Source organism: Macaca fascicularis, chromosome 14 (genome assembly GCF_037993035.2).
Source record: "Macaca fascicularis isolate 582-1 chromosome 14, T2T-MFA8v1.1".
Classification (NCBI taxonomy): Eukaryota; Metazoa; Chordata; class Mammalia; order Primates; family Cercopithecidae; genus Macaca; species Macaca fascicularis.
The window spans coordinates 1,504,168-1,525,668 of NC_088388.1; the positions used below are offsets into that span (position 1 = coordinate 1,504,168).

The following is a 21,501-nucleotide window of genomic DNA, read 5'->3' on the forward strand; positions in this document are numbered from 1 at the left end:
TTAGCCTCCTGAGTAGCTAGGACTATAGGCACCTGCCAACACACCCTACTCATTTCTGTATTTTTGGTAGAGACGGGGTTTCGCCATGTTGCCCAGGCTGGTTTTGAACTCCTGGTCTCGAGCGATCCATCTGTCTTGGCCTCCCAAAGTGCTGGGACTACAGGCGTGAGCTTCTGCGCCCATCCAGAGATTATGCCTTATATCTTCACTTACGATAACATGTTATCAGTTAACAATCTCGTGTCTTTGTAAACAAGGAAAGAACCTTACAACTATTTAATTCTGTGTATCCCTCTCCTGACTTCCGTGCTGTTGTCATACATTTTACTTCCACAAAGTTAAAAAATTTTACGGGACATTAAATATTTTATTTATTTATTTATTTATTTGGAGACAGAGTCTTGCTCTGTTGCCCAGGCTGGAGTGCAGTGGTGCGATCTCGGCTGACTGCAACCTCTGCCTCCCAGGTTCAAGCAATTCTCCTGTCTCAGCCTCCTGAGTACCTGGGATTACAGGTGCCCGCCACCATGCCCAGCTACTTTTTTTTTTTTTTTTTTTTTGAGATGGAGTCTTACTCTTGTTGCCCAGACTGGAGTGCAGTGGCACGATCTCGGCTCACTGCAACCTCCACCTCCCGGGTTCAGGCGATTCTCCTGCCTCACCCTCCTGAGTAGCTGGGACTGCAGGTGCCTGCCACCACACTCGGCTAATATTTTGTATTTTTAGTTGAGATGGGGTTTTACCATGTTGGCCAGGCTGGTCTCGATCTCCTGGCCTCGTGATCTGCCTGCCTCGGCCTCCCAAAGTGCTGGGATTATAGGCGTGAGCCACTGCGCTCAGCCCTTGGCTACTTTTTATATTTTTAATACAAACAGGGTTTCACCATGTTGGCCAGTGTGGTCTCGAACTCCTGACCTCAGGTTTTCCGCCCTCCTTGGCCTCCCAAAGTGCTGGGATTACAAGTGTGAGCCACCATGCCTGGCCCAAACATAGTTATTTTAAAGCCCTTGTTTCCTAACTCCAATATGTGGCTTATATGTATTCTGCCTCGACTGTTAGCTTTTTGCATGGTTATTGATCACCGTTTCCTGCTGTGTCCTGTATCTCGTGCTCTCTGACTGTCAGAGGTATGCCTCAAAGGACTGTTGGGGTCTATATCTAAGGACTGTGGGGGGATCTATATCTAGGGACCATGGGGGTCTATATCTAAGGACCGTGGGGGTCTATATCTCAGGACCGTGGGGGTCTGTATCTCAGGACCATGGGGGTCTATATCTAGAGACCGTGGGGGTCTGTGTCTCAGGACTGTGGGGGTCTATATCCAAGGACCACGGGGGTCTATATCTCAGGACCGTGGGGGTCTATATCTGGGACCGTGGGGGTCTGTATCTAAGGACCGTGGGGGTCTATATCTAAGGACTGTGGGGGTCTATCTAAGGACCGTCAGGGTCTATATCTAAGGACCATGGGGGTCTATATCTTGTGCTTCCTGACTGTCAGAGGTATGCCTCAGCAGACCATGGGGGTCTATATCTCAGGACCGTGGGGGTGTGTATCTCAAAACTGTGGGGGTCTATATCTCAGGACCGTGGGGGTCTGTATCTCAGGACCGTGGGGGTCTATATCTCAGGGCCCTGGGGGTCTATATCTCAGGACTGTGGAGGTCTATATCTGGGGACTGTGGGGGTCTATATCTAAGGACTGAGGGAGTCTGTATCTAAGGACCATGGGGGTCTAGCTGCTCTCTTCCAACAGCGAGTGGGTGGCCCCCCTCTCTAGTGCAGACAGGGAGAGGAGCTGAACATTTCGTCTACCCACCTGGTTAGGAATTGGGCCACTGCAGTCACTCGTCCCTCTGTGTGACTCTCCTGGAGTTTTGGTTAAGAGTCTGGCCAGTCTGTGTCTTCTCATCCCTGAGCGGCTGTCAGAGAACCACTTCTTCCCCTGAGCTATTGCAGGCTTAGCTCTTTAGTGGTCTGCTCAGGCAGCTTCAAAATCTGGAAAATGTCTTAAGGGCCAGATTAACCTGTGCCTGAGGCAAGACCCCTTCCTCTAGAAAAGCTTTGTGTTCTAAGCTCCACAAGGCTACACAAGACTTCAGTGCACCTGCGGAGGCCTCAGACCTCACTTCCTAGCCTCCCCAGAAATGTGCAAATGTCCCAGTTTTCTACCCCAGCCCCTGTGATTGCCAAGAGCCCTGCTGGGTATTTCTCCCAGTAGAATTCCTCTTCCCCAGTCGGATCGAGGCTCAGCTCATACTCAGCACTGGTTAATTCCCTAAAGGGAGAAAAGCTGACATTCAGTTCATCTTGGAAGGGCTCTCTCTGAATGTTTTCATCTGGTTCTTGTTGCTTCTACAGTTCTCCAATGTCTTTTTTATAGATACATTTTTCCAGTATTTAAAAATTGTGGGCCGGACGCTGTGGCTTATGCCTATAATCCCAGCAGTTTGGGAGGGTGAGGCAGGCAGATCACTTGAGATCAGGAGTTTGAGACCAGCCTGGCCAACGTGGTGAAACCCCGTCTCTCCTGAAAATACAAGCAAAAAACAAAACAAAACAAAACAAAATTAGCTGGGTGTGGTGGCTCATGCCTGTAATCCCAGCGACTCAGTAGGCTGAGGCAGGAGAATAGCTTGAACCCAGGAGGCAGAGGTTGCAATGAGCAGAGATCGTGCCACTGCACTCCAGCCTGGGCAACAGAGTCAGTGAGACTCCATGTCAAAAAAACAAAACACAACAAAAAACTGTGGTAAGATACATACGGTAGGATTTCCTGAAGTTATTTATTTATTTATTTAATTTTACCATCTGAGTTCTGTAATTAATGTGGCCTTCTCTGGTTGCTTCCATATACATCCCCTCTGGAATGTCATATTTACATTCTTCTGGCTTCTTTTTTCTTTCTTTCTTTCTTTTTTTTTTTTTGAGACGGAATCTCGCTCTGTAGCCCAGCCTGGAGTGCAGTGGCATGATCTCAGCTCACTGCAGCCTCCGCCTCCCGGGTTCACACCATTCTCCTGCCTCAGCCTCCTGAGTAGCTGGGACCACAGGCGCCCACCACCATACCTGGCTAATTTTTTGTGTTTTCAATAGAGACGAGGTTTCACCGTGTGAGCCAGAATGGTCTTGATCTTCTGACCTCGTGATCCACCCGCCTCAGCCTCCCAAAGTGCTGGAATTACAGGCATGAGCCACCGCACCCGGCTGCCAGTATCTTTAATTCAGACTGCCAGCTTCCAGAACCCTGAGAAATAAATACACTTCTGTTGTACATGCCAGTCCATGGTGTTCTGTTACATCAGCCCAAAGAGAATAAGATCACATGGTAACAGGCCATGATGACCCCTCAGTGATTGCTTTTGCCTGATCAAGGCAAGGCACCCCCGCCCTGAGCCAGATGCTGGGAGGGTGTGGTAGAGGCTGCATGGCGAGGGACTGAGCCAGGTGGCTGCTGGTGCTCCTGCCTCTGACCACCACCATGTGTCCAGGATCCCTGCTGGCCAGGGCACCCACTTGCAGCTCCAGTCTGGTTCAGGGCAGGTGTGTATGGTTCCCAAGGGACCCAGTGCAGCCACAGATGCCCCCCACCTTTCTCGAGAGGGAAATAAACAGATAAATATACCAAGACAGCTACGGGGTGCTGGGTTGAGCAGTTTATTGGATGTTTAAAGGACAGAGATCTGAACTCCTAGTGACTGCAGAGTGAGCAAGCACCCTGAGTTGTCCTGCAGGGATGTCCGTGCTGGATGCGGTGCCAGCAGGCAGGGCTTGAGGACAGGCATTTGCTGCAGGTGTCGGGTGGGGGGAGGGAGGGGCTGGTCTCTAGATGCCTGGAAGAGAGGCCTTGAAAGTCATTCTTCTTGGATGCAGAGGCCCATGGCATTTCTTGGTAGAAGGTCAAAGAGAAGTGTTCATGCTTGGCAAGACAGGAGGGTGGGAGATAGGGCAGCAGGTGGGGAAGGAGAGTCTGGCTCACTGGGTGCCAGGAAAAGGAGGTAAAGGCTGGGCAGGAACCCCTGGCTCCTGACCAGGAATGGCCATGGTAAGAGTCCTGCAAAACCGAAATCAGATCTTGCACTGGCAGCACACGGGGACACAGCAGCTGGACTGGGAGCAGCAGGGCTTGCAGCAGCTGGACTGGCAGCAGGATGACCCACAGCCTGAGGAGCAGCAGGGCTTGCAGCAGCTGGACTGGCAGCAGGATGACCCACAGCCTGAGGAGCAGCAGGGCTTGCAGCAGCTGGACTGGCAGCAGGATGACCCACAGCCTGAGGAGCAGCAGGGCTTGCAGCAGCTGGACTGGGAGCAGCAGGGCTTACAGCAGCTGGACTGGCAGCAGGATGACCCACAGCCTGAGGAGCAGCAGGGCTTACAGCAGCTGGACTGGGAGCAGCAGGGCTTACAGCAACTGGACTGGCAGCAGGATGACCCACAGCCTGAGGAGCAGCAGGGCTTGCAGCAGCTGGACTGGCAGCAGGATGACCCACAGCCTGAGGAGCAGCAGGGCTTGCAGCAGCTGGACTGGCAGCAGGGTGACCCACAGCCTGAAGAGCAGCAGGGCTTGCAGCAGCTGGACTGGCAGCAGGATGACCCACAGCCTGAGGAGCAGCAGGGCTTGCAGCAACTGTACTGGGAGCAGGATGGCCCACAGCCTCCCTTAGAACCCCCACAAGAGCCACAGCTGGAGCAGGAACAGGCTGGGACACAGCAACACACAGGCTTGCAGCAGCAGACAGGCACACAACAGCTGGAGCCACAGCCCCCACAGCCGGAGCCACGGCCCCCACAGCCGGAGCCACAGCCCCCACAGCCGGAGCCGCAGCCCCCACAGCCGGAGCCACAGCCTCCACAGCCGGAGCCGCAGCCCCCACAGCCGGAGCCACAGCCCCCACAGCCGGAGCCGCAGCCTCCAGAGCAGCCACAGCAGCCCATGGTTCTGGTGGATTGAGGGTGGAGCAGGCAGAGGAGCAGGTGAGAGGGAGGTGCAGGTGTGGAGCTCCCTGAGCCTGGGCTCTTTATATCCCTGCCCAGGGTCACGTGTGAGGCTGGGCACATGGTCACTTCCTGGTTCCTGTTTGTACCATTTTTAGGGCCCCTTTTTCTTGTTTCCCCTAGAAATCTGCCTCTTGGTGTATGGGCTGCTCAGCGGGCCTCAGCTCTCTTGCTGAATCTGTGTCCAGACTTAAGGGAGGCCCCCAAGGGTCTAGCCTCTCCCTGTCACATCAGATTTACAAAAGCATCTATTTTAGGCCGGGCGTGGTGGCTCACATCTGTAATCTCAGCACTTTGGGAGGCCTAGGCAGGTGGATCACTTGAGGTCAGGGGTTGGAGACCAACCTGGCCAAAATGGTGAAATCTCATGTCTACTAAAAACACACAAATTAACAGGGTGTGGTGGCTCACATCTGTAATCCCAGCGCTTTGGGAGGCCGAGGCAGGCAGATCACTTGAGGTCAGGAGTTCGAGACCAGCCTGCCCGGCCGGGCGCGGTAGCTCAAGCCTGTAATCCCAGCACTTTGGGAGGCCGAGACGGGTGGATCACGAGGTCAGAAGATCGAGACCATCCTGGCTAACACGGTGAAACCCCGTCTCTACTAAAAAATACAACAACAAAAAAACAAAAAAACAAAAAAAAAACTAGCCGGGCGAGGTGGCGGGCGCCTGTAGTCCCAGCTACTCAGGAGGCTGAGGCAGGAGAATGGCGTGAACCCGGGAGGTGGAGCTTGCAGTGAGCTGAGATCCAGCCACTGCACTCCAACCTGGGTGACAGAGCGAGACTCTGTCTCAAAAAAAAAAAAAAAAAAAAAAAGAGACCAGCCTGCCCAACATGGCAAAACCCCACCTCTACTAAAAATACAAAAATTAACCAGGCGTGGTGGTGCATGCTTGTAACTCCAGCTACTTGGGAGGCTGTGGCAGGAGAATCGCTTGAACCCAGGAGGTAAGGTTGCAGTGAGCAGAGATCACACCACTGCACTTTAGCCTGGACAACAGAGCGGGACTCTGTCTCAAAAAAAAAAAAAAAGTCATCTATTTTAGTTGAACAGATGGTATAAACAGTAATATATTTAAAACATGTAAGAATAAACCCACTCAACTTGGGAAAAATGGCATAAATAAATGAAGTCTCTGTTAATCCATCTCTCCATATTATTTCTGTCCCACCCTAATTTCTTGAATTTGGAATTTACCACTCTCATGAAGGTTCTCACACTCCTACTCAATATGTGTGTTCCTTTAAAAATGTTTTGTGGCCAGGCGCAGTGGCTCACGCCTGTAATTTCAGCACTTTGGGAGGCTGAGGTGGGCGGACCAATTGAGTCCAGGAGTTCGAGACCAGCCTCACCAACATGGTGAAATCTCGTCTTTACTAAAAATACAAAAATTAGCCACGTATGGTGGCATGTGCCTGTAATCCCAGCTATTCGGGAGGCTGAGGCAGGATTATCGCTTGAACCTGGGAGACAGTGGTTGCAGTGAGCTGAGATCGCACCATTGCACTCCAGCCTGGGTGACACACCAAGACAGTATCTCACACACACACACACACAAAAAAAGTTTTACATGCTGAAGACTTCATGTAATGGGTATCATGCTGTATTTCTCTTTCTGTAAATTGCTTTTGAAAAAAATAGGTGCTAGGCTGAAGAGATTTTCTCTAGGGGATACATATGGTTCTAGTTCATTTTCTCCCATCTCCAAATATACATTTACTTACCTATTTACTTGTTGATGGACATTTTGTTTCCTTTTTGTTGCTATTTCAAACAAACTGCAACTTTCTTGCCCAAAGCGCCTCCTGCGGGTGTGGGTGCCCGAAAGTCAGAAGGTTCTTGTGACCAAGCTGTCCTCCCAAGGGGTCCTCCCAGCCAGGTGCTATCCAACCAGCATTGCCAGAGAGCTCCTGTTTCCCGGCGCCCCCACCCAAACTTGCAACTGTCAACTTACACCCTTAATGTGGGTGTGTCACTGTGGTTAATCCTCCCTCTTCCTGGTTACTAGCGATGCCGTCCCTCTTTCCATATGGTCACCCGGCGTTCGAGTCTCGTTATTTCATGTCCTTGGCCCACTTTACAAAACTGAGGTACTTGTTATTATCATTATTATTAAATTTTGAGATGGAGAGTTTTGCTCTGTCTCCCAGGCTGTAGTGCTGTGGTGTGATTTTGGCTCACTGCAACCTCCGCCTTTCAGGCTTAAGCAATTCTTCTGCCTCAGCCTCCCAAGTAGCTGGTATTACGGACATGCGCTACCACGCCCAGCTAATTTTTGTATTTTTAGTAGAGACGAGGTTTCACTATGTTGGCCAGGCTGGTCTCAAACTCCTGACCTCAGGTGATCCACCTGGCTCGGCCTCCCAAAGTGCTGGGATTACAGGCGAGAGCCACCGCGCCTGGCCGAGATCATTATTATTTTTATTGGTGTCCGAAGTTCTTTGAATTTTCTGGATTTTTTTTTTTTTTTTTTTTTTTGATGGAGTCTTGCTCTGTTGCCAGGCTGGAGTGCAGTGGCGTGATCTCAGCTCACTGCAACCTCCACCTCCCTGGTTTGAGTGATTCTCCTGCTTCAGTCTCCCAAGTAACTGGGATTACAGGCACATGCCACCATGCCCAGCTAATTTTTGTATTTTTAGTAGAGACAGGGTTTCACCGTGTTGGCCAGGCTGGTCTTGAACTCCTGACCTCAGGTGATCTGCCCACCTCGGCCTCCCAAGGTACTGGGATTACAGGTGAGAGCCACAGCACCTGGCCTTCTGTTTCTTCTTAACATAGATGTCATTTATTTTAAGTTTTTCAAATGTATTGGGATGTACTTTTCATAGTCGCCTCTGTTTTTGGAGATGGGATCTTGCTATGTTGTCCAGGCTGGGGTGCAGTGGCCATTCACAGGCAGCGTCATAGGTCACTGCAGTCTTGAACTCACTTCTAGCCTCAAGCGGTCCTCGACCTCTTAAGTAGCTGGGACTACTACAAATTAACACATTTGGCCGGGCGCGGTGGCTCAAGCCTGTAATCCCAGCACTTTGGGAGGCCGAGGCGGGCGGATCACAAGGTCAGGAGATCGAGACCACAGTGAAACCCCGTCTCTACTAAAAATACAAAAAATTAGCCGGGCGCGGTGGCAGGCGCCTGTAGTCCCAGCTACTCAGGAGGCTGAGGCAGGAGAATGGCGGGAACTCGGGAGGCAGAGCTTGCAGTGAGCCGAGATCACGCCACTGCACTCCAGCCTGGGCAACAGCGTGAGACTCCGTCTCAAAAAAAAAAAAAAAAAAAAAAAATTAACACATTTGACTACTACAAATCCCTACCGTGTGCCACCACGCCCGGCTTAGTAGCCTGTTTGTTATTTTTAATAACTGCTAAATTTGTCATTATTTGCTTTCTTTTCTGTCTTTCTTTTTTTTTGACAGAGTCTAGCTCTGTCACCCAGGCTGGAGTATAATGATGTGATCTCGGCTCACTGCAACCTCTGCCTCCCGGGTTCAAGCGATTCTCCTGCCTCAGCCTCCCGAGTAGCTGGGATTATAGACACCTGCCACCTTGCCTGGCTAATTTTTGTATTTTTAGTGGAGAAAGGGTTTTGCCATGTTGGTCAGGCTGGTCTCGAACTCCTGACCTCAGGTGATCCACCTACCTCGGCCTCCCAAAGTGCTGGGATTACAGGCGTGAGCCACTGTGCCCAGCCTATTTGCCATTTTTCATCCCTGCTTCATGTTATACATGCTTGTTCTCCTGCCCAACCCTTTTTTTTTCTCATCAGTTTTGCTAAATATTGTTGATTTTTTTTGTCTTTTAAAAGACCAGATTTTGGTATTGTTGATTCTCTTTGTTGTATGTGTTAAACATTTTTATTTAGTTCTGCTCATATCTTTATTTTCTCCATTTTTTTTTTGTACTTTCTCAACATTGTGAGTGTCGGGGTGCGTGACTGTCTGCTGGACGTGGGGTCAGGCCAGGAGGCGAGGGATAGGGAGTCGCTGCCATCCGGGATTCTTGTCTCTCCCTCCTTCCTTCCCTCCCTCCCTTTTCTGCAGTCATTTTCATCCAGCTGCTTTCAGCCTTTCTTCATGCTTTCAGGTGAGGGCTGTGTCTTGTGACTACTGTGGGGCTGCTTTAAAAGCTCCCATATTTTGGAGTCTCTGTCCTTTACCTGATGCGCTAAGCCCCTGGGGTTTGCTGTGATTTCTGACATATGTGGGCTGCTCCCTGCCACCCTGTGCATTTCACCGTCCTGTGGTAGAGATTCCTTCCCCTTAGATGGAGTTTTTTAATTTTTAAATTTTTTAATTTTTTTTATTTTTTTTTGAGACGGAGTCTCACTCTGTCTCCCAGGCTAGAGTGCAGTGGTGCGATTTCGGCTCACTGCAAGCTCCGCCTTCTGGGTTTACGCCATTCTCCTGCCTCAGCCTCCCGAGTAGCTGGGACTACAGGCACCCGCCACCGTGCCCAGCTCATTTTTTGTATTTTTAGTAGAGACGGGGTTTCACCGTGGTCTCGATCTCCTGACCTTGTGATCTGCCCGCCTCGGCCTCCCAAAGTGCTGGGATTACAGGCGTGAGCCGCCACGCCCGGCCAGATGGAGTTATTAAGCTTTTGTTTTTGTTTTTGTTTTGCTTTGCTTTGACTGACTTAGAAGTTATATACTCTATTCCCATTTTAAGCAGCAACCTTATACATTTCATGTGTATTTTTAAACAAAACGTTGTCTACACGTGATGGCCCTCTCTTCCTCCTCTGCTGAGAGTCGTGCAGGGAGCTGGGACAGCTCCTTCCCCTGCCCAGCTCCTGCTACCTCAGCTGTGGGCGTTTCTCCAGCATCTTAGCTCCTCCCACGTTACTCATTATTGTTTATTTACAATCAGTGTTTGCATAAACTCACCAGGCAGCCACCATCAACTCTAGGCGTGGTTCTTGCTTACACCATTCTTCTTCCTTCCGGGCTCAGCTTCCTTCTTCCTGAAAACATCCTCCGGAAGTTCCGTCTCCAACATTCATCAGTGGACAGCCTGAGGTCTCACATGGAGGTAGCTTGTTTCCTGCTGCTGGGCTCAAGCCGTCCTCTCTCCTCAGCCTCCCCAGTAGCTGGGACCACAAAAGCACCACGCTCAGCTAATTTTAATTTCTGTGTAGAGATGGGGTCTCTCTAAGTTGCCCAGGCTGGTCTTGAGTTCCTGGGCTCAAGCAACCCTCCCGCCTTGGCCTCCCAAAGTGCTGGGATTACAGGCGTGAGCCACTACTCCTGGCCTGCCCTCACTTTTGAATAATGCTTTGGTTGGGCACAAAATTCCTCAGTGCTTGAAAGACGTCAGCGGCGACTGTTTTGTCTGTTGCTGCCATCAGTTTCTCTGCCCCTCCGCTGGAGTCCCAGTCCCCAGCCTTCCGTGTCTGCTGTGGAAGCTGGAGTCCCTGGTCTTCTGTGTCCGCTGTGGAAGTTGGAGTCCCTGGCCTTCCGTGTCTACTGTGCAAACTGGAGTATCTGGTCTTCCATGTCTGCTGTGGAAGCTGGCTTGCACATTTGATTCTTCCACCTGCTTCATGCCACGTCCTTCTTGGACCAAGGGTTCCAGTTTCCACCTTGGGAGACTCTCCCAGTCTCACCTCTCCTGAGTCTCTCTCAGCTCTAGTTGGACAAATGTCAAATCTACTACATGTCCCCATGTGTCTTTTGTTTATTTAGTTTTTATTTTTTGAGATGGAGCCTCGTTCTGTTGCCCAGGCTGGAGTGCAGTGGTAAGATCTCAGCTCACTGCAACCTCTGCTTCCCAGGGTCAAGCAATTCTTCTACCTCAGCCTCCCGAGTAGCTGGGATTACAGCGCCCACCACCACGCCTGGCTACGTTTTTTGCATCTTTAGTAGAGAAAGGGTTTCACCGTGCTGGAGGGTGGTTTCAAACTCCTGACCTCATGATCTGCCCGCCTCGGCTGCCCAAAGTGCTGGGATTACAGGCGTGAGCCTCTGCTCCCGGCCCCCATGTATCTTTTTTTTTTTTTTTAAACAGTTTTATTGAGATAAAATACACATATCATATAGTTTGTCCATTTAAAAGTCCACAATCTGGCCAGGCACAGTGGCTCACACCTGTAATCCCTGCACTTTGGGAGGCTGAGGTGGGCGGATCACCTGAGGCCAGGAGTTTGAGACCAGCCTGGCCAATATGGTGAAACCCCGTCTCTACTAAAAATACAAAAATTAGCCGGGCGTGGTGGCACGCGCCTGTAATCCCAGCTACTTGGGAGGCTGAGGCAGGAGAATGGCTTGAACCTGGGAGGTGGAGGTTGCAGTGAGCTGAGATCTTGCCACTGCACTCCAACCTGTGCAACAGAGTGAGACTCCATCTCAAAAAAATAAATAAATAAAAGAAGACCTGGATAAGTGGAGAAACATATCATGTTCATGGATGGAAAGTCTTAATATTAGCCAGGCGTGGTGGCGGGCGCCTGTAATCCCAGTTACTCGGGAGGCTGAGGCAGGAGAATTGCTTGAACCCGGGAGGTGGAGGTTTGCAGTGAAATGAGATCGCACCACTGCACTCCAGCCTGGGCAACAAGATTGAAACTCTGTCTCAAAAAAAAAAAAAAAAAAAAAAAAAAAAAGATGAATGATCAACTGGGAGAAGATATTTGCCATTTGCCATATTTATAACCACTAGAGGCTAATGTCTAGACATGAACCCTGAAAATCAACAGAAGAGGACAGGAGGCCCAGTGGAGAAGTGGGTAAAGCATAGGAAAGGACCACCCACAGATGGCTGGTGAGGACGCGAAAAGACCTTCGACCTTGTTTTTAATCAGGGTTAAGCAATGAAAACAAAACGCCACTCATTTTTGAAGAGAATGAAAACCCCTGCAGCCTTGCTGAAGAATAGCGCGTGGTGTGTAGCGAGAGGAGTGAGCAGCAATGGCTTACCTGCGGCATACAGCCGGAGTCAGTACGTGACTCCTGCTTTTCAAGCACGTACAGTGTAATGGGGTCCATCCATCACACAACTATACTAGCTCTGTACACGGCCTTGAGGAGGTGCAATCTTTTTGGTGGTTGTAAATTGCATTTTTTTTTTGGTATGGCCTTTTGATTCTGGGAAGCATATTCGTTCTATGGCTATTGACTTTTTGGATCATGAAAGCATCGTTGCTTACTGAAGAAGAAGATGGCGATACGGCACTGGCTCAATGCTTCAGTCGCCTTCCTTCCAAAGCAGATGTTTCTCAAGAAATCTGGGGCCGGGCGCGGCGGCTCCCGCCTGTAACCCCAGCACTTTGGGAGGCCGAGGCGGGCGGATCACGAGGTCAGGAGATCGAGACCATCCTGGCTGACACAGTGAAAACCCGTCTCTACTAAAAATACAAAAAATTAGCCGGGCGTGGTGGCGGCGCCTGTAGCCCCAGCTTCTCAGGAGGCTGAGGCAGAAGAATGGTGTGAACCCGGGAGGCGGAGCTTGCAGTGAGCTGAGATGGCACCACTGCACTCCAGCCTGGGCGACAGAGTGAGACTCCATCTCAAAAAAGAAAAAAAAAAATTGTTCTCCCAGACTCCCTGTTTCAGCATCCCACTCATCAGTCATCGAAAGCTCATTCACTAGGTTCACCACTCCTGGGTGTTACGCTGAGGAACAAGGATATTCATCACGGGGGATTCTGTGGCAGCAAAGAGCTCAAAAAAGGGTGATGGATGTGGGAAAGGGGGGGCAGGAATCTAGTGGAACACACTTCAGTGGCCAGAAATAATGCGTTGTATTTTCATGTGGCAATACCTGCCAAAAGCACCAGATTTGCTTAAAGGGCGAGAAACAGAGCAGAATTTATAACCGTCATGAGTGTAGATAACATACACAAGGCTGGACGCAGTGGCTCACGTCTGTAATCCCAGCACTTTGGGAGGGCCAGGCAGGTGGATTACTTGAGTCCAGGAGTTCGAGACCAGCCTGGGCAACATGGTGAAACTCTATCGCTACAAAAAATACAAAAATTAGCCGGGTGTGGAGTGTGCGACTCTAGTCCCAGCTACCTGGGAGGCTGAGGCAGGAGGATCGTTTGAGCCTGGGATGTGGAGGTTGCAGTGAGCAGAGATCGCACCATTGCACTCTAGCTCTAGCTTGAACGACAGAGCGAGACCTGTCTCAAAACCAAAACCAAAACCAAAAACATACACATTGAAAAATGTTACATATTTGTCATGACTATATGCAAATGTATGTAAATAACGTATGGAAGATGAATTGGAAAGATACCTGCAAGGACAGATGCCTACGGGTGGAGAGGGTGATGGCACTTGAGATAATGATGGAGAAAAAAGTTAAAACAACATCTATATAGGATTCATTAGCTCAGGACTGTGACCTAGAAAATTCTCAGCACATATATGATGCATAAATATGTATATATTTGTTTTTTTTTTTCAGATGGAGTCTCGCTCTTGTTGCTCAGGCTGGAGTGCAGTGGTGCAGTCTTGGCTCACTGCAACCTCTGCCTCCTGGGTTCAAGCGATTCTTCTGCCTCAGCCTCCTGAGTAGCTGGGATTACAGGCGCACCTCACCACGCCCAGCTATTTCTTTTGTTACTTTTAGTAGAGACAGGATTTCACCATGTTGGTCAGGCTGGTCTCGAACTCCTGACCTCAGGTGATCTGCCTGCCTTGGCCTCCCAAAGTGCTGGGATTACAGGCGTGAGCCACCGCACTCAGCCAGGCCTTTGTTTTTATTTTGCCTACTATTAGTACAGCTTTCTTTGCATGTTATGTCTTTTTCTAACCCCCTACTTTTTTTACGTTTTTGAATCCTTATGTTTTAGGTGCAACTTTTGACTTTACATATAGTTATACTTTTTTTTTTTTTTTTTTTTTAATTGAGGCGGAGTCTTGTTCTGTCACCCAGGCTAGAGTGCAGTGGTGCTATCTCAGCTCACTGCAAGCTCTGCCTCCTGGGTTCACACCATTCTCCTGCCGCAGCCTCCCAAGTAGCTGGAACTACAGGCGCCCGCCACCACGCCTGGCTAATTTTTTGTATTTTAGTAGAGACGGGTTTCACCATGTTGGCCAGGATTGTATCGTTCTCCTGACCTCGTGATCCATGCGCCTCGGCCTCCCAAAGTGCTGGGATTACAGGCATGAGCCACCGCGCCCGGCCAGTTACACATATTTTAAGAAAACTAGTCTAGCAATCTCTATATGTAAACTAGAGCATTTTATCCGTTTACTTGTAATATAATTACTGAAATATTTGGGTTTAAAGTCTATGTTCTTAGTCTGAATTTTCTATTGCATCACCTGATCTATATTTTTTTTTCTCTTCTATTCTTTTCGATTAGTGCTTTTTGATTCTAGTTTTTTATGTAATTGTTTGACTATCATACACAACTTTGGTTAGGAGTCTTGGATCTTCTTTGCTTCTTTTCCATTTTTGTCCTTGTCTCTCGAATCCTTTTTAGCTCTTCATTTCTTTTTGGTTTTTAAAATTTATTCTACTTTTTTACTCATACGTTTGTCCCATTTTAGACTTTATTTCTAGAGTGATTTCTTTTAACTCAAATTTTCTCTTGAGTAATGTCACCTCATTTAGCAATTCTTCTATTTATGGCTTTCGTTGTTCATTTATGTCTCTTTTTTTGAGATGGGGTTTCACTCTGTTGTCCAGGCTAGAGTGCAGTGGCAGGATCACGGCTCACTGCAGCCTCAACCTCCCAGGCTCAAGCGATCCTGCCATCTCAACTTCCCTAGTAGCTGGAATTAGAGGCACACACCACCATGCCCACTTAATTTTTAAAATGTTTTGTAGAGATGGGCATCTCACTCTGTTGCCCAGGCTGGTTTTGAACTCCTGGCCTCAAGTGATCTTCCTGCCTCGGCCTCCCAAAGTGCTGGGATTACAGGTGTGAGCCACCGCGCCCAGCCTTATTTATGTCTGGTATCATTTCCTCTCATTGTTCATTAGCTCCTTTGGAAACCGGAGGCTACCACTGTGATCTGTTTCACAGCAGGCTTCCTACTTTCTTCTATTGCCTGTGGGGACTTACCGAGGGCCTCGCACCCACTCTCCACTAGAGGGAGGAAAAGCGTCCCCGTTTCAGGAGCCAGATTCAAAATTCATGCTGTGCTTCTCCAGCACGCACCTGTTGGCTCTTTTGAGGTTCCCCTGTTTTCGGCTCTGTTAGATGTTTCTTTGCTTTCTCCTACATGGACACTGAAACCCTGGGGGACTGTGACTCTGGGAAATTTATCCCCACCTTCTTGTACTTTGAAGTTCACCTGTTTTTTTCTTAAGACATCATCTCACTTTATATTGCCCAGGCTGGAGTTCAGTGGTGCAATCACAGCTCACTGCAGCCTCAGACTCCCGGGCTCAAGCCATCCTCCCGCCTCAGCCTCCTGAGTAGCTGAGGCTACATGTGTGAGCCACCATGACCAGCTTACCAGGGTTTGTATGAGTCTCCAGCGTGCATTTTCAGTTTTTTTTTTTTTTTTTTTTTTTTTTTTTTTTTTTTTTTTTTGAGACGGAGTCTTGCTCTGTCGCCCAGGCTGGAGTGCAGTGGCCGGATCTCAGCTCACTGCAAGCTCTGACTCCCGGGTTTATGCCATTCTCCCGCCTCAGCCTCCCGAGTAGCTGGGACTACAGGCGCCTGCCACCTTGCCCGGCTAGTTTTTTGTATTTTTTAGTAGAGACGGGGTTTCACCATATTAGCCAGGATGGTCTCGATCTCCTGACCTCGTGATCCGCCCGTCTCGGCCTCCCAAAGTGCTGGGATTACAGGCTTGAGCCACCGCGCCCGGCCGCATTTTCAGTTTTGTTACCAAGTTGCTCGGTGTCCTGTGGGCTGTGGGAATGTACAAGGCTCAAATGCAATGACCGCCGTGTTCCTGTCTGCTGCCACCTTCTGGAGTTTCCCAGTTTGGATTTTTGAGTAAACTGTCTTAAGCGGCATTTCCTTTTAGCGTCGTGAAACTATCAATAGTCATGTCCCCTAGCAAGACACACCTTTGACACACTTTTATTCCCTCTCCTAAACGTGGTTGAAATAATCTAAGCTTTTATTTCTAGATTATTTCATTTCTCCTTACATTGCATCTCTTTTATCTCAGAAATTTGTCTTGGAAATTCCCACTGTGTTCTTCCCTGGCATTATCAGCAGTGGCTTAGATCTGCGGGCGTTCCGTGGGTGCTCATTTCTCACCAGCGCTCCCTGTGTGCTATCTTCCCTCCACCCTTTCCCTCCGGGTTCGCTTGGCTGGAGATCATCCTCAGATCACTCTTGTCCCCTCCTCCCCAGTGCGTGATTTCTAAAGCCTTGCCTGTGTCACCGATCAGAGAACAGGCTCAGCGTGGTGGCGCGTCACCACGAAACAGATGGACTTGGCTTAGGTTCCCCAAATGTGTCACTTCCCAGGAATTCCCCTTTCCTGCCGGGAGACTGAGCGCCGAGCACGCCTTGGGCCATTCTATAACTTCCCCGTTACTTTTAGTTATGGAAAGCCCATTGACTTCATAATTCTAAAAGGCTAATTTTGTGTTTGAATCAGAGGTGCCCTGTCGCTCAGGGGTGCTTCACTCCTCCCTCCCCCGACCTTGCCCTGCCTGGGGTCCTTCCGAGGCCCCAGAGGAGAGTGGGAAGCTGGAAGCCACGGGTCTTGTGCAAAGCCCTGCTTGGCTGGTCGTCGGTACTCAGGGCCTGCCTGCCCGTCTGCGCCTCTAGGGCAGGCACCGGGTTGAGCCTTCTCCTGTAAGCAGAGAGTGTGAAGATATCTGAGGCTGAGAGGAGGGAAGAGGGAATGGCAGGTTTTTTTGTGAATGCACCAGGCCTGCAGGCGGGCGTTTCCCGGCTTGGCTGACAGATGAGAACACAGAATCCGTCACCGCACAGGAAAGGGGTTGGACAGCATGCAGTTGATTTGCAGACATGAGAGGCTTTATTGCAAGGAAATTCATTCATTATTTTGTTGTTTTTTTTTTTAAACAGATGGAGACAACAGGAAGGAAGGAAGGAGGCCTTCCTGGTTACAGGTGGCCACAGGAGAATAGGCAGCGGCCCAGGATGATCCAGGGTCCCAGTGGTGGTTGAGAAGCTGGTTTTTAGTGATCACTCAGGAGCATCGACCTGGCCTTGTGGGGTCAGACTTTGCATCTCAGTCATCCCAGGGAGAAGAAGAAGATGGTCCACACCCAAGTGCAGGGAACACTGTGGCAGTCGGCCGGGCACCCGCTTCCAGGCAAGGACACCTCCTGCATCAAGGAAACACGTGTTTCTGGAGTGAGGAGGCCGAAGGCAGGGCCCAGAGGAGAGCCGAGCCATGGAAGGAGGTGTGTGCATGGATGATGAGCATGGAGAAGGTGCAGGTGCCTCAGGGAGGATGAGTGGGATGAGCTGATTCAGGGAAACCATAACAAATGCTTTCACCAAACAGGAGAAACCTGAAGGTCTGGGTCCAGAGCCTCAGATCTTGCACTGGCAGCACACGGGGACACAGCAGGTGGACTGGCAGCAGCAGGGTTTGCAGCAACTGGACTGGCAGCAGGATGACCCACAACCTGAAGAGCAAGAGCAGGGCTTGCAGCAACTGCATTGGGAGCAGCCACAAGAACCACAGCCACCCTTGGAGCCCCCACAGGAGCCACAGCTGGAGCAGGAACAGGTTGGTACACAGCAGCACATGGGCACACAGCAGCCAGAGCCACAGCCCCCACAGCCGGAACCACAGCCCCCACAGCCGGAGCCACAGCCCCCACAGCTGGAGCCACAGCCCCCACAGCTGGAGCCACAGCCTCCAGAGCAGCCACAGCAGCCCATAGTTCTGGTGGGTTGAGGCTGGAGTGGGTGGAGGAGCAGGTGAGAAGGAGGTGCAGGTGTGGAGCCCCCTGAGCCCGCGCCCTTTATACCCCACATAGGAGCACGCCATCGTCTCTGTCTCTTTCCGGTTGCTGTTTACACAGCTCCTGGAGGTATGTCTTGATTGTTTTACTTTGGCTATGTTGACATTTTCTGGATCCAAGTATGAGCTCTTCCTCCTGAGATTATTTCCTTGTGGAATTCATACTGGAAGGAAAAACAGCTTGAATGCTGGCTCACCTCAGGAGGAAGTGCAGCCTCCTCAAGGTCTTCGGCTCTGTCCCAGGTCCTGACTCTGACTCTCCCTGGGCCTTTGAGCAGATCCAATCAGCCTCCAAGCCCCAGCTTCCTCTCCTGCAGAGGGGAGCTAGCAGCACCAGCCTCTGGGGGTTGCATGAGAATCACCTGAGATTATTCATGTATTGCGTCTTTTGCAATGCCCCAACTCCCCATCTCTCACCCTCAGGCAGGGTTCCATCTTGGCAGGACTGGGTCAATGTTGCGGATTTCTGATGTTCGACGCTGTGAGACACCTTCCCCGCCCCCAGAGCAGTGCCACTCTCTACCTGATTCCTGCTGATGCCCCCAGGGATGTGGTATCTTCTTTGTGGCAACTGTGGCTGAGGATGGCAGGGTTCTCAGCACTGGGGAAGGAATGCATCCTCTGTTTACCTCCTCCCTATTCCTGCACCAGTCCCTGTGGGCAGGGCGATGGGCTCTGTGATTACAGAAGGGAAGTTCACACAGCACGGTCCTTGGGGACATGTGAGAAAAGCTTCCTGCTGCTTTGGAACTATTTGTGGACAGGTTCTTCTCTTGGAGGAAAACAAAGCTTGGAGCAGAACTTTAGGGGTGGGGGAGGACTGTGATGGGTACAAAGAGCAACCAAGGGACAGGAAGGATACTCCAGCCAGGAGGCAGGGCACTAGCGACGGTGTGGAGGCTGCAGGTGCAGGAACCCGTCAGTATGGTCCACACTCAGATGCGGCTCAAATGTGGGAAGAGTGGATGTGCAGGCTTACAACCTTCCAGTATGCCTCAGCCGACACGGGGTGAAACCCAACCCCCTGACACTGGCCCATGCACCTCTCCAGCTGGATTTGACCACGGCCTTGGCCACCCATCGTTCCAGAATCAATCAGCCCAAAGCTCAGTGGATCAGGAGTTCACATCTGGCCCTGGATGGTGGAACAGGCTGCATGATGCGTGGAGTCTCAGCTGGGAAGGTACCAATGGCTAACAATGGCAGCATGGCTTGGCTGGGCTGTATTTTGGGACCTCAGTTCTGGCCGTCTGCAGGGTTCCTTGGTTTTTCTCTCAATTGTGTCAGCTGGGGCTGGCTTGTCCAAGATGCTGTGTTCACACACCTGTGGGATCGCTACAACAGGTGAGGCTGGACAGATCCCCTCCCTCCCCCACCTCACAGCTTCTTCCCATGGCTGGCTGGGGCTTCCTCACAGCACGGTGGGCTCAGGGCAGCTGTACTTCCTACGAGGTCACCGGAGCAGAGGCTGGAAGGTACCTTATGACCCAGCCTAGGAATCATAGAGTATTTATCTCTCCTCAAGTCACTAAGGCCAGCCCAGATTGTGGAGAGAAGAGAAAATCCACCTCTCCACGGGAGGAGAATGACTTGGCATCATCTTCAAACTGCCTCAATCATTCTTCATCCAGCCCTGGATTGGTGCCTGGGACACGCCGCACTCCTCCTTACTCACGTCCTGTATGCTGGCGGTTCCTACACGGAACAGACTCACCCAGGACCACCCTGGACTGCGTCCCTCCTGTCTGTCCAGCTCAGATCCACCTCTGACACCCCATCCCGAGATAGCCACCCCCGCCACCTCGCATTCTCTGCTTCATTATTGATTCCCACGATGCCAAACTGGCTCTGCTCTCACCCTTGTTTGTTCTTGGAGGTGTGCGTCCCACCTCAGGGGAGTGTGAGCTCTGCAGGGATAGCGGCTTTATCCTGCACGCAGCCATGCAGCTCTGTCACCAACACCTGCACACACTCCAGAATCGTCATTGAGAGAGGGAGGTGTCAACTGAAGAAGGACGAGGTCATCAGTTTGGAAGGGAGCACTTTACTTCTCACAGAGCGCTGCAGGCTGAGTGTGGCTGTTCTGACCGTCTGGGAGGCACAGCCTCTGGTAGGAAGCTGGAAACAGACACTTTGAGGGAGGGAAGACTAAGGCAGAGATCTACACTGAGTGGGGGCGGCTGAATATGCATATTCAATAAGCTGTGGGAGGGGCATGAATATTGATGAGAGGAGAAAGCAGGCATATGCACAATTGGGCTTCACATCTCTCCATGTGCAAAAACCAGAGGAGTTAACCTGGTCTGAGGGTGGAGTTTTGGGCCCTCTGATGTCAAAAGGTGAAGCAGCGGACTCGGAAGCCCTACCTGCGCCTCTTCCCTGGAACGGCCAGGGCCTCTCCACGGGGGTCTCCTGTCAGGAAGAAGAGAGGGGCAGTGTCTGGGGTTCACTGATCTCAGCGGCGCAGTCTCCACAGGGTACGTTCCTGTTTTCCCTGAGGTGAGTGTCAGGCTCCTGAGCCCAAGCTAACACATCCAGATGGCCTGAAGCAAGTGAAGAATCACAAAAGAAGTGAAAATGGCCGTTTCTGTCTTAACTGGTGATGTTCTACCATTGTGATTTCTTCCTGCCCCACCTTCACTGATCTATTAACCTTGTGAAATTCCTTCTCCTGGCTCAGAAGCTCCCCCACTGAGCACCTGGTGACCCCCACCCCTGCCCGCAAGAGAAAAACCCCCTTTGATTGTAATATTCCACTATCCACCAAAATCCTCTAAAACTGCCCCACCCATCTCCCTTCGCTGACTCTCTTTTCGGACTCAGCCCGCCTGCACCCAGGTGGTTAAAAAGCGTCATTGCTCACACAAAGCCTGTTTGGTGGTCTCTTCACACGGACACGGATGTGCGTGACAGTGAGGGACCTGGGTCGTGGCTTGCCAGGAAGCAGGAGGAGGCAAGTCCGGCCTGGCCTCATAGCCAGGACCTCAGCTTGCAAGGTTTCCCTGTAAACCAAACATAAAATGCTAAGGCCCCTCCCCAACCATCTGAATGGACTTCCTCCTCAGCCAGGGTTGTTTTAAAATTTAACCCGAGAAACTATGATGGGCAGTGGGGGTCAGCCATGCCTCATTCTGCCTCTCCGGCATTAACATCCCCACAGACTTTAAGTCTGATAAGAAACGTTTCGGCCGGGCGCAGTGGCTCAAGCCTGTAATCCTAGCACTTTGGGAGGCCGAGACGGGTGGATCACGAGGTCAGGAGATCGAGACCATCCTGGCGAACACTGTGAAACCCCGTCTCTACTAAAAAAATACAAAAAACTAGCCGGGGCGAGGTGGCGGGCGCCTGTAGTCCCAGCTACTCAGGAGGCTGAAGCAGGAGAATGGCGTGAGCCCGGGAGGCGGAGCTTGCAGTGAGCTGAGATCCGGCCACTGCACTCCAGCCTGGGCGGCAGAGCGAGACTCCATCTCAAAAAAGAGAAACGAACGTTTCACCACCTCTTCTCTCTGAAGCCTGCTACCTAAAGGTTTCCTCTGCACATGACAACCTGGGTCTCCACGATCCTTTATCCTAACCCAGACATTCCTTTCTGAGGATCCCAGGTCTTTAGACAAACTCAACCAGTTGTCAACTGAAACATTTT

General features: G+C 50.8%; 2 protein-coding genes across 2 annotated transcripts; both read left to right on the top strand.

The window, feature by feature from the left end:
- Nucleotides 1-4,041: 4,041 nt before the first annotated feature.
- On the top strand, nucleotides 4,042-20,720 carry LOC135967188 (uncharacterized). Its single transcript, XM_065529307.2, has 3 exons — nucleotides 4,042-4,973; nucleotides 16,949-17,289; nucleotides 17,394-20,720. Exon 1 carries the CDS (start codon nucleotides 4,042-4,044, stop codon nucleotides 4,948-4,950), a length of 909 nt encoding a protein of 302 aa, XP_065385379.1. The 3' UTR covers nucleotides 4,951-4,973; nucleotides 16,949-17,289; nucleotides 17,394-20,720.
- Nucleotides 19,147-20,720, top strand: LOC141408417 (uncharacterized). The gene has a single exon (XM_074012816.1). The coding sequence runs from the start codon at nucleotides 19,444-19,446 to the stop codon at nucleotides 19,993-19,995; it is 552 nt and encodes a 183-aa protein (XP_073868917.1). The 5' UTR covers nucleotides 19,147-19,443; the 3' UTR covers nucleotides 19,996-20,720.
- Nucleotides 20,721-21,501: the final 781 nt, after the last annotated feature.

What these genes read in the sequence shown, in the direction of transcription:
- LOC135967188 (XM_065529307.2), top strand. Translation starts at nt 4,042, where the DNA reads ATGGTAAGAGTCCTGCAAAACCGAAATCAGATCTTGCACTGGCAGCAC.
- LOC141408417 (XM_074012816.1), top strand. Translation starts at nt 19,444, where the DNA reads ATGACTTGGCATCATCTTCAAACTGCCTCAATCATTCTTCATCCAGCC.